This window comes from Hoplias malabaricus, chromosome 1 (assembly GCF_029633855.1).
Source record: "Hoplias malabaricus isolate fHopMal1 chromosome 1, fHopMal1.hap1, whole genome shotgun sequence".
NCBI classification, from domain to species: Eukaryota; Metazoa; Chordata; class Actinopteri; order Characiformes; family Erythrinidae; genus Hoplias; species Hoplias malabaricus.
Window position 1 is genome coordinate 44,744,629 of NC_089800.1, and position 13,293 is coordinate 44,757,921.

The 13,293-nt window shown below is 40.1% G+C and overlaps 1 protein-coding gene across 2 annotated transcripts in view; it reads left to right on the forward strand.

The window, feature by feature from the left end:
- The first annotated feature begins 7,107 nt into the window (after positions 1–7,107).
- smtnl (smoothelin, like) overlaps positions 7,108–13,293 on the forward strand; it is a 31,246-nt gene continuing 25,060 nt past the window's right edge. The window contains exons 1-3 of one of the 2 annotated variants that reach the window (XM_066678173.1): positions 7,108–7,217; positions 10,887–11,004; positions 11,670–12,278. In XM_066678173.1, coding sequence (XP_066534270.1) covers positions 11,793–12,278 — 486 coding nt within the window. In that variant the 5' untranslated portion in view covers positions 7,108–7,217; positions 10,887–11,004; positions 11,670–11,792. Of the gene's footprint in view, positions 7,218–10,886; positions 11,005–11,666; positions 12,279–13,293 lie in introns of those variants that run through there. The other variant, XM_066678174.1, reaches the window with a different exon arrangement.

The window sequence follows — 13,293 nt, forward strand, 5'->3', positions numbered from 1 at the left end:
CTGATGATACCGTCATTGATGCAAGCCCCAAAGAGCCCATCTTCTGGAAGCTTTTATTAAATGTGTGAATTAGTGAGTAAATGTTTGAATGTAAAATACAAGCCAGATCATGCGGTGCATCGCAGCCTAATGCATTAGCAGTCGTTAACTGCGGTTAGCAAAATGTAATGGATTTAGTCACCCATAGCGAGTAATAAACAAGCGGCACCACCATCATTTATAAGAACAATCACCACTGTGTATCTTGTCATGTTGTGGTGTGTGTTTACGTGTGATGGAGGGGAGCCAAGCGGAGCAGTTTTCAGAGCAGTGCCAGGTGCACAAGCACGAGCGTGCTGTAGCCGTTAGCTCTTACCTGCTTTAACTGCTCTCTTTGGCAGGTGAGCACACGTACGTATGTTGTAATCCAAGGTCTTGGTTCACGGCCCTCATCACACACATCACTGACACTTTCACCATGAGCTCATAGACGCACAGTGGGGCACGTTGATGGACGCTCACTAACCTCTGTGTGAGCTCAGTGGAGGAAGTGTGTGTTTTCTGTTAAAAGCACGTCAGTCGTCACTCCATAGTCTGTTTGTGCTCATACAAATGGAGATTTTACACACACACATACATTAAAAACATATACTCACACACACCTAGTTCATTTCACCTGCAAAATGTCCCAGAGCTCCAGCCTCAAACCAGGCCTCTTTCTGGTAAATAGCTCACACCATATGAAACTTTTACAGCAGGCCGCTCTTTCACTCAGGCCTTTGTTTTGGCTCTGTAGGTTTATTAAGCTCTAGGAGGGAGTCAACTTTTTCACCTGCTTTAGTAACCGCTGACATCTTGGAGAAAGTGAATCATGCTAAAACACCAATTAGGATTTTGAGAAGAATCTCAGAAGTCCTTGCTTGCAATATTTTGTATTTATTTAATGATATATATATATATATATATATATATATATATATATATTATAAGGGTCCAAATCCCATATTTTTCTGTCATTTTATATTTTTTACTGGTGTCAGTTTAAGATTTTTGTGTGGATTTATGTTCCATAATAATTTTAACAGGTAATTTTCCAGTCTTAGACTTATTCGGGCTGTTTTTTTATGCCTTTATGACAAATACATCATAGAAATCCATATTTAGGGCGGCACGGTGGTGTAACATGTAGTGTCGCTATTGCATAGCTCCAGCGTCCGAGCCCCACTCAGAGTGACTGTCTGTGAGTTTGGCGTGTTCTCCTGGTGTCAGCATGGGTTTCCTCCCACAGTCCAAAAACACATGTTGGTAGATGGATATTTACATTAACTTATTACAAAAAGACATATTTTTGTCTTGTTTTGAAGTTTTTTTTTAATGTAAGACATGGTTTTCCTTTCTGTTCTTAATGGCTGCTCTGAATTCTGTCTCATTCATTCCAGGCTGCAATAACTGTTATAGGGTGAAACTGTTACACAGTAACTGCTGTCGTGTGAATAAGCAGGTTAATACTGGTTTCTGTGAAATCACAAAAAATAATTTTTGACAAAAAAAAACAAAAAAACTGTTATTTGCAACCTAGATTCTAAAATACTTTTTGGATATATATTTTTAAAATTATTTATTTTACATTAGAACTACAGGGAAATCTATTACTTCAGCAAAGCAAGGAAATGTAGATTTTCCCTCATATGAAACCTCTTATACAGGTGTGTTGCATTGCCAGCATCTCTAGGCTGAGGGTAGATTGCAGCTTTCATCTGCAGCGTATAATCAGGGGTTTTTTGCCAAGAACTGAGCGGGTTTGTCATGTCAGGCACGTTCGCGAGCCAAGAATGCTCATTCCAGCGCTCTTTATTTCAACCATATTACAAACTGACAAACTCTTCACTGCCTTCATTTGAGCAAAGCTACTGTATCTGCTGAACCCTGTCACTAGAAGGAAAAGAAAATCTGTTTTTCTTCTTCCAAGCAAAAAACCAAAGAGTACATTCTCCATGCTGCTTGTCATAGTGTAGCCATCAGGATGGATGACCTGTGCCAGGACAAACAGGCCAATCGTTTAAGATCTAAACCTCTCTTTAAGGGCCCAAGCAACCAAGGTCATCACTTTCTGTGGGGTAGCATTAATAATTCTGACAATTTTCTGAGTGTGTGTGTGTGTGTGTGTATGTGTGTGTGTGTGTGTGTGTGTGTGTGTGTGTGTGTGTGTGTGTGTGTATGTGTGTGCGTTTTTTTTCTTCCAGGCCTGTCATTCTGGTCTTCAGGAACTTAAGGGAGAGTGATGTCATACTGAATGAGGCTCCTTCTGCTGGAGGAGGGAGAGGAGGTGAGCTGAACACTAGGAGAGTTTTAGCTGGGTTTCGGTTCAGGATGAGCTGATTGTGGGAACAATTGATGGATATGACAGAGATGTCTTTTGGCTGGAGTTGCTGGGATGACATCACCAAACTCTCCGCTTCCTTGAAAACCTGTCATCAGCGACGTATCAGTATTAGTGTAGGCTACAGAATGACTGATAGTTCTTGCTTCCCAGGAAGGGGCTGCCTGTCTGTTTCTGACACTTTCTTTTCTCTCACTTTTCTGGGAAATGTGTGTAGAAAGCTCACACGTGTTTGTCTTTATTTGCGTGTGGATGGAGTTTAGGTCACTCACCTCCCCTTCCTTTATGCAGCCTGAATTAGATGACTTTCCAGTGCATGTTCATCCAAGCCCTGGTGTTTTTCTATTGTTTCTACTAGCTTTCAGTTCAGTGTTTATAAGAGTACACCCATGTGCATATTTGATTCAAACAAATGCTAGGAAGATGAGTTTTAAAGCTGTAGTCAGAAATAACAAAGGCCTGTAAGTTCCCTATTGGCACTTATATTCACAATTTTCACAGAATGTTGATCAAATCTAATAAGAAACATTTAATGACTGTCATTTTGTCACACTCGCACACACACACACACACACACACACACATATATATATATATATATATATATATATATATATATACATTGCATTCTGGGGATGAATCACGGATGAGTGTCTTTTGCCAGCACTGTAAAACTTGCCTAGCAAGAGCAGCTCCAAAGAATATATGGCTGAGCATGGATCACATCCCACGGACCTACTAATTACTAATTTCTGGACCATTCAGTGTACTGAGTGAAAAATGGGGCTTAAAGGATAATAAGGTTTAAGGTTAATCAGTCCTCAGCTTATGGGGTTAATAGAAAGTGAACTGACTCCAGCTGGTGACACAGATTTATTTTGACATGTTATTGATTGCAGAACTTTTACTCTAATGCCTCTTACAGTACAGTTCAGTGAGGTCATTTGAAAGACTCAGATTCAGACGATGCTCTTGAGTGGGAATGAGCTCAAAGATGTGTTGATAGTGAAGCTTAAGGGAGATTTTACTGAGTCTTTGTGAAATCATGTGGGGGCAAGTTCTGATGTGGTGTGGATGTACAGTAATTTCATAGTCGTGCCTTTGTATGTATTCGAGTATGGATATGTGTGTGCGGTTTGATCAATAAGGGCCAGGGTTTGTGTGTCAGAGCTGAGTGTAAGAAAGACTTGTGTCGGCTCTGGCTGTCTGTGGAAGGAGGGGAGCAGAGCTGTAATTATACGGAGCCAGTGCTCTCAGGAGGTCGCCTGGGCTTTGGGGAATGTGTACTCCCCCCTTCCTCATCCCCCATTCCCTTACTCACACACTTTCTCTGCCCGGCACAAGATTATTTAGAGACCTGCATCGTGACTATATAGTATGTACAAGTTTAGACACCACTGATCACTCCTGTTATTTTTTTAAGTGACAATTAGTTCAAATATGCTGTACAGAGGACATTTTGATTTATGTAATTTATTCAGCAGTTTTAATAGAGATAACCCACTTACTGTTTATTAGATTAGTTTGGACAAGTAAATGAAACACATTATAAAACATTATTGTGTTTTAAAATGAAAAATATGTACAGGGTTAAGGATTTTATTATTATTATTATTATTATTATTATTATTATTATTATTCATTAATTCATTCATTATCCAGAGCCTACCTGGAAATCATTGGGTGCAAGGTGGGAATACACCCTGGAGGGGGCGCCAGTCCTTCACAGGGCAACACACACACACACACACACACACACTCACACACACACTCATACCTATAGACACTTTTGAGTCGCCAATCCACCTACCAACGTGTGTTTTTTTTTGGACTGTGGGAGGAAACCCACGCAGACACGGGGAGAACACCATTATTATTATTATTATTATTATTATTATTATTATTATTATTGTTGTTGCTGTTGTTGTTGTTGTTATTGTTGTTCCGCAACCCTGAAATGGTATAAGGAAGATGATGATGATTATTGTTTTTGTTTTTGTTGTTGTTATGGCTGAATGCTATCAGTTCTTCCTTGTTATATATACAGTGTTACTGCAGTGAACAGGGACAAACTCATTTACAATGCTTTTGTTTTAGCAGAAATGCTGGATGACAACTTGTCCACCAACATTTGGCTATATAAAATAATTTAGATTGACATAATTGACCGGGGGACGTCACAGTGGCGCAGCAGGTAGTGTCACAGTCACACAGCTTCAGGATCCTGAAGTTATGGGTTCCAGTCCCTCTCCGGGTGACTGTCTGTGAGGAGTTGGTGTGTTCTCCCCGTGTCCATGTGGGTTTCTTCTGGGTGCTCCAGTTTCTGGTGGATTGGCAACTCAAAGTGTGCATTGGTGTGAATGTGTGAGAGTGTGTTGCCTTGTGAAAGACTGGCACCCCGTCCAGGGTGTGTTCCTGCCTTGCACCCAGTGAGCCTACCTGGAATCACAGGGCAACACACACTCACAACTATGGACACTTGAGTAGCCATCCTCCAATCCATGTGTGTTTTTGGACCGTGAGAAGAAACCAGAACACACATGGACACAGGGTGAACTCCTCACAGAGTCACCCGGAGCAGGACTCGAACACCCAACCCCAGATCCTTGGAGCTGTGTGAGAGTGACACTACCTGTTGTGTCACCGTGCCATCCTTTGATGCACAACATGCTCAGAATAAATCCTGCTCTCTACTTTATAAACAGTACACTATCTAGGTCAAGAGATTATGGTTGATTAATGCCAAAAATGCACACTATTTTCAACTTTTGTTTGGATGTCAAATGGACACATGGACATAATTCATTCACATGTGGTGTGCATTAACATATTACCAGTGAAGAGTAGGGATAACAATGTTTTTGCTGTTGTTTTATCACCAGTCATGTGTGCAATGTTTAAAACTGAGCGTGTAATGTAAAGAGGAGTGTTGTGCACATTATCAGAGCCCCCCTCTACATTTAAGACCTCCTCATTGATCCCCTCCTCGTCTGTCAAAAGCTGCCTATTCTCAATCATTGTTTCCTTGAAGATATTGCCAAAGATATAAAAAAAAAACACATTAAAAAACAGTCTAATTATATTTATTGTGTCTTTGCACGCCTCTCCAAACCTTTGGGCCTCTCTCTCTCTCTCTCTCTCTCTCTCTCTCTCTCTCTCTCTCTCTCTCTCTCTCTCTCTCCCTTTTGGCACCATGTGTAGTTAATCAAGGAAGCTGACTTTGATGTGACGATGACATCATTGGCTGGCTGTTATTCTTTCTGGACGTGTTAGGACGTTAGGGTTCCCATGGAAACTCTGATGTAATGGCCATGCTGCCCGGTTTGGAGGAGAGCCGTGGTCGGTGTGTGGTGAAGCACATGGAGCTTTGTTTAAGAAGGATCCGAGGTTTGTCATCGACCATCTTGGTGGAGGCGAGCCAGCAGGGATCAAGATCTTTCCCCCAAAAAGCATTCCTTCACTCCGTCCTCCCAGTGTGACGGGGAAAAGCAGAAGGATGGTGTGATAAATGTTTTTCTTCATGTAAACAAGGGCTGACTGGGGAGGTATGTTTGTGACACTGATTGAGAGTGTGTTGAGGTGGCCCTAAGTGTGTGTATCCTGCAGCTGGAGAACATTGACACTGCTGTACTGTCTTGTGTGTGTGTGTGTATTAGCTTGTTTAAAAGTGCAGTGACGCAATACATGTGCTCTGTGGCTAATTCAACTCCCCTCATTAATGTTTACTGCCTCCTGCCTCTCATAGATGGGGCTTTGCAGCAGGAAGTCTAGATGCAATTTACAAAAGATGGAAGTGGGTGGGATGTAAAAGGCATTTTGCGAAATATGCCACTTTTGGAATTGATGTAAAAGCTGTGGGTGGATTAAATGTAATTACATCCAATGCAATGATGAGAAGTAGCACTGTAATTGTTTGTCTAAGCCACGTAAATCCCAAACCGCAAGCATTTATTCATTACAGGCATGAAACACATTCTTTTTTTTATCAAGATATTGTCTAACAAGAACCCTCAGTCCCATGTTCTACACCTTAAGAACCCAAAAATTACTTGTATTAATTTAATCGTTTTTTTTAACCGTCATCATGTTTGTTTTATTTAAACTTGATCTTATTCTATTTCTTTTTTAAAATTTAATCTGTAACCAGAATTATTTAAAAACTTAAAAAAATTACAATAAAAATGATTCAATCAGATATATTTTTCAGTAGTATCTTATCAGGCTCTCCCATTGGTTAGGACTTCAGAAGCTGAATTGATGTGATACAGAGAGTAGTATCAACATATCATGGCTTCCAATGGAGAAAAAATGCCACTAAAGACCTTTCAGAAACCACATAAGTAAATGGAAAAAAATATATGCTATTTCTGTTATAAGCTTGATTTGCCATTAGTTTAGTTCTAAAGTGCTACTAGAAACCCACGGGAGTTCTAGCAGGAATTAGCTTTATCATAGACAAGTTTTTTCATCATTTCTGATAGCTCTAATACTCACAGTTTACACTAGGTACTGTTTATGGACCTGAACCTAGACAGTGTTTGATGAGCAGTAAGTGAATCATTTCAGCCAACTTGCTAAACAAGCTTACCTGTGTTTTTGAAAAAATGATAGCATCATCTTGTCTTGTCAGTGAATTCTCACGTAAGCAATCAGGGTTTTTACTTGGTTACATCCTCTTCTTTTGTCTGTGAAATTCTACAGTGTTGCAATACATGGGTGAGCTGCTGCTTTCACGGATCTCCAGTCTGATAAACACGCTTTCTCCATTCTAGGCCTGTGGGGTCTTGTATGGTCTTTTTGGGGTTCATTTACTTCCACTGTACCAAGCTTAGACCTGCTGATTCATGCAAACCTACCTGTAAGTAAAAAAAAAAAAATTCTACACACTAATAGACTTATTTTTCCTGACCCAGGAAGTTATGGTGATTTACTATCAGCACTGCACTTTATTCCAAGGTTGAATCCATGTTTGGTAAACCAGCCTTACAAGTCTATTCAAATTTACTATAAATATACTAAAGTACAATAGGTGTGAAATATGCTTACAGCACACAACTTGGCAGAGTCTGACATGAAAAAAAACTTGTCTAAACAGCAAGTAATCATTCAAATGAGGCATTGCATTAGAGAACATATGATTCATGCAAACCTACATGTACGTTTAAAATTCTACCCAAAAAAGAACCTATTTTTCCTGACCCAGGAAATTATGGTGAAACATTCATTGTGTCTTAACTGGAGGTGCAGAATTAGGCTGTGGAAAAGTGAAACTGTATTCTTTGGAGGGCCTTTGAGTAGTTATCTGTGATGACTAATCATCCAATATCTTACCTCACTTATGGCTAAAAAAAATCCTCACTAAATACTACCAACAACTATTCTAAAGCCTTCTCTGACATATAGAAGCTATATCAAAGAATGGTAAGTTATCTATTAATACTCTACTAATAATACACCATTTTAATACACCACAAAAACTTTGGATAAGCGCGCTTTCAGTTTTGGACATGCAATTGAATACTAGTGTTTTCTTTATTGCACTTGTTAAAAAAACACAAATATGGACTATATTTTTGTAAGGAGAAATATCACCCATAGAATCTGATAAGGGCCAGCGGGGAGGATGAGGTGGGGATAAAGCCCCACAGCAAGATTAACAAACTGCCACAGATAAGTGCACCATTATACAGGTTAAAAATTCCCCGCCTGGTTTCTGTCACTAATCTTGTGAGACATTTACAATCTGAGCTTTGCGTGAGGGCCTTACGTCACCACAGAATGAAGTGATAGAAATCATATTCACTGAGGTAAAAAGGGAACCACAGCAACAGCTTCTCAGACTCTAAACTTGTTTATGGGGGCCTGCAGGTTTCAAACAGAAGTGTTCATCTGTTTTGTTGAAAAGTTCTCCAGAGCAGTACTTCTAGTGAATCAGAAAAAAACAGGCACGTTGTGGACAGCTTGAAGGATCCAGAGAGACAGGCTGAACGGAGGACTGACAGATTCTCTCTTTTCCAGCCCAGCATGGAGGCTTCCTGCCTGTGTTCTCAGTGCAGTGTTCACACACACAGCTCTCTAATGTAAAGCCAGCAGGGAGTTTGGAGTGGGCTCGTGTCCGGGCTGACAGTGTGCCATTATAAATCACCTCTGCTGTCCCTCAGCCTCTAGTGTTTACTGTAAACTGGCAGCGGAATGTAAAGTTGTTTCAGGCTGTGGGGCTGGCTTCATTATAGAGCTTGTGTTAGGTCATCAGTAAAGCAACCCCAACACTCCAGCACCCCTCCCCACATTGCTAAGAATGTTTGTTCTGCTTTGGAGCTTATGTCTTTTCAAAGACTCACACACACATATGTTTTTATGCACTATGTGACAATTTCATAGACTTCCATTCATTTAATCCTTACCTACAAGTCTAAACCTAACTTTTACCATAACCTTAACCTAACATGTCTTCACCATAAAACTTAATGATTTACATTGTGAGAAAAGAATGCCCACCAATTACTAGAGAAAATTAATTTCCAATTTTGTTTGATCTAAACTACAGTCAGTCAGCCAAGACATTTGTTGTGTGTCTACCTTGTTTCTTTGTTACTTTTAGCTATGGAGATGTAACAGGTGCTTATAGACCCCAGTTTAGCACTGTTTAAACTCCATGTTGTTGTGTGTAATTGCGTCAAACTGTTAAAACTGATAGAAGTACTAATGATAATTCAGTAACTGTGTGGTTATCTATAATACATTATTTCTATAACAATAAACCCACTGGCCATCATGATCTGAACAATGGATTGGGCAAACGTCAAATTTCCCTGAATATAATTCATCTCACATATTCATAATAAAGATGTTTCTGTAATAACTTCTGTAAAGTTACAGATAAAAATGTAAAAAAAAAATCAAATCCTTTAAATAACAGTATGAGTAGCTAATAGCTTCACATTAGCTGGTGAAGGAAGACAAAAGAAACTAAACACTGCAGCTAGGAAGCCAAATATTTTATAGCAACCATTTAACCATAGAATCTCTTTAAATCCTCTTTATAATGGAGTGAACAGACTAATCAAACATGAGAAGTGAATCATCAGATAAAGAAGACAACATGCTAAAAAGCTTCAGCTAGGCACTCATATCTTACCTCATTTTGTCTTTCTTCCTGTAGTTCTAAAGACAAAGAAACATGTTTCTGACATCAAAAGAGAGAATTGCAAACTTGTTTAAATGTCTTAGAATATAGCTCTTTCTGAGGGAAACCCAGATATTTATATATTTCACATTTTGGCACAATATCGATACACACATAGCAATACAGCAAAATTATTGGGACCATCTACAGTGGATCATTTAAAAAATCACTGGCCATTAGATCAGTGGGCTAACAGAGAGGATTAACAATATATGCTGGGTAATATTGTGAGAACAGTGATAAACAAAAACATAAAAAAATATATAATTTTAAATTAATTTAAATTAATTTGTTTAAAATCACCATGACCCTGAACAGGATAAGCGGTTAAAGACAATGAATGAATGTTTAAAATCAAGCAAAGCCATGTTAAGCTACAGAATGCTACAAAATACAACACAAAATGTTAGAGACTAATTTTAGGCTAGAAGGCCCCTTTAACAACTCAAATATTTGCACAATGCGAACAGGTGGCTTTAAGTACAGCTCCAGTAGAAAGCTAAAGTTAAAGAAGATAGACACCAAACCTCCCATTGCTCAAGGACTTTACACAGAGTACGAAGAAAACTGCGCCAATTATAAAAAAAAATGAATGAATGTTGTTATGAAACTGCTATATAGACCTAGTGACCTGGCTGTATCAGATGTAATGCACCTCTGCATTTTAAACTTTGCCACCCCCATGGAATGAACAATTTTATGGAACATAAACAGTTTGATGACTACAAAGCAGTTTATTTCTTCATTTAAATAATGAATGAATGAAAAAAAAACATATTCACACTGAAGAATAATGCCTGTTATTTTTGGTCCAAAATATCTGCTCAGGAAAACATTTTTCTGTCACATATATTTCTGTGGAGACAGTAGTCTGTGAGTGGGTAAATGTAGCCAGAGGACTAGTGATGTCCTTCAATTTTGACCTGTTTGTTGCCCACTGTATTTAAATGTACATGGTTTGTGTGAACGGTTCAGAATGGAATCCTGACCTCTTTATCTTGACCTTTGATCCACAACAGCTCCAGGGACTATAAAAGTGAGACACGACAGAGAAAAGGCCTGTCTGTTCTGTCTAGATGTGAGACAGCCAAAAATATACACACAGACACACAGAGACACAGTGAGAGAGAAAATAGAGAGAGAGAGAGAGAGAGAGAGAGAGAGAGATATCATTGTGATGTGAAAGTGAAGAGTGACACAAATACACTGGAAAGGGTAGAGCAGGGGAACAGACAACAAAAACAAAAAGGGACTATTTCCAACCGGCCACAGTGGGCTGGGAGTAAATGCAGCTCAACTCTCCTCCCTCTCTCCCTCCCTCTCTCTGTTCCCTCCCCCAAGCTGAGGAGTGGGAGATTAACCTGACTGTGGGAGCTGTACTTTAAATCAGTAAGGCGCGCAGAGACTCTCACACGCTCAGCTGAGGAGCCAGGACTTCTGCTCAATTCAGAAACCACAGGTCAGTATACAAACAGTATTATCCACAGCTTTTGTAGCGTACTAGTCACAGCCAGTGTTCATAATTCATTTGTCAGCAGTGTGGTGGAGATGGCAGAAAGGGATTTGTAGTACATAATTCTTAAGCCTGTAAAGTTAAGATCCAGTACCTTAATTGAGTTGATCTTTGTCTCATATGAAATAAACACTGAATTCTACACAGAAAAAGTGCAATGAATGTACATGATTTCTACATGACTATTAGCTTAAAGACATTCTGAAAGACAGGATTGTGTGTGTGTTATTGTTGTGGGCATAATGTACCCATGTTTTAAAATAAAGTAAATTCAGTACAAATCTTTTATTGTAAAATAACCTCTAAAATACTAACTTTACATAGAAAATTATTTTAACTTTTAATGCAAATTATTGTAACTTTGTAGATTGTAATTTTTTTCATTTGTAACTACTGTTGGTCAGATTATCATAAAGTTTATTTTTAAAAACTTTAATTATGCATAAAAATAAAAGCTCAAACATGACAATAGCTAAAGTTGTTTCAAAATATATCACAATAATTTATGAGAGTAAATCTGCTAATTGTTATATATATTAATCACACACAATTATATAGTTAGTTGAATAAAATGTAGGGATGCTGGTGTTGACTGTCCTTTGCTTCAGCAGGTCCTTCCTAGTGGATTTTTGGTTGGATCTACTTTGGATGTCTAAGCCTTGCAGAGAGATTAAGACTTCAAGAGGTCAAGAGGAGACACTTTTAGGAACAGCAGCAGTGTTGAACTGGTGAAGATGGAGGCTGGGCCTTTGGCGGCTGTGGCTGAGGGGTCTCCGGAGGGGGAGACAGTGTGTGCTGCTCTTGCTCGCTATGAGTCCACCCTAAGGGACGCTGTGCGTGAGATCCATGTGGACGTGAGTGCCTTCAAGCTGGGCGTGGAGCGGCGCATAGAGGAGGCCCTGCGTGTGAGTGGACCACTGGGACGAGCCGTGGCTCAGCTGCAGCAAGAGAACCGGCAGCTAAGGGGTCAGCTGGAGACCCTCACTCGGCAAGTGGAGATGCTCAGCGGGACAGTGTGTGACAGAAGCGCTCTGCTGGGCACTGGACAACAGCAGACACAAAACCAAGCACAAAACAGCCCCACCGGACCCCAGACCACTTCTTCTCCTCCTGCCCCTAGCGTGGGTGCACTTACTGGCTCAGCCAGCGGTTCAGCCTCCAGCCCCACAACCACACGCTTTTCCAGCAGGGCCACCTTCTCTGTCACCAGCAAGACCAGCGTGAGTACATCCTGGGGGTTTGTGGGTTTGTGGGGTGTTAAGAAATAAAGGGTCAAACTTTTCAGACCACACTGAGGCTTGTAATTCACAAAGATTCTCAGAGTAGGAGAGATGATTTAAGATTTGATCAAATTTCTTCTACAATCTGATCCTAAATAGAACCCCAGAGGAGTTTTGCATAAGAATGTTTCAGTGCATCTCAATAATACACACTTTGATTCAGTTCAGTTCAAATCATGATCACATTGTCACAGCATATTACTGTATTCATATCTTGTACATGTGTGACACAGTGGTGCAGCAGGTAGTGTTGCAGTCACGGAGCTCCAGGGTCCTGGAGGTTGTGGGTTCGAGCCCTGCTCCGGGTGACAGTCTGTGTTCTCCCTGTATCTGCAAGTGTTTCCTCCCACAGTCCAAAACACACGTTGGTAGGTGGATTGGTGACTCAAAAGTATCCATAGGTGTGTGTGAGAAGGACTGGCGCCCCCTCCAGGGTGTGTTCCTACCCTGTGCCCACTGATACCGGGTAGTCTCCGGACCCAACGCGACTCTGAACTGGATAAGTGGTTACAGACAATTCTGCAGTAAATAGGACATGATTTTTAGTTATTTGAAGGCTACAAAATGTATTACAACCTTTGCTTGGTCCTATATTTATTCTCTAGTGTTGGGGTTAGCATTAGGCGTGAAGGCATGATGGCTTTGAACAATTGCCTTAAACCTATGGCAGCAATGGCATTGTTTTCTATAAATGACATATGGCAGCTAGGCATTGTAAATCTCTGTGTCTCTCGAAATGAGTTGTGGGAGGACAAGTGGTAGGAGTTGGAGCAAGTGCGTGTTTTCTGAGCCAGTAAGGAGGATGATGTCAGCCTTTAAGAGTACAAAGAGAACTTGGCACTTAAAACATAAATATTTAGACGCACAGATGCTGAAAAGCGTATGAGGAGTTATTACGTGTTCCCGGCCAGACTGAGTTTTACACATGCCTTTTGCGCAATGTGTCTAAAATCTA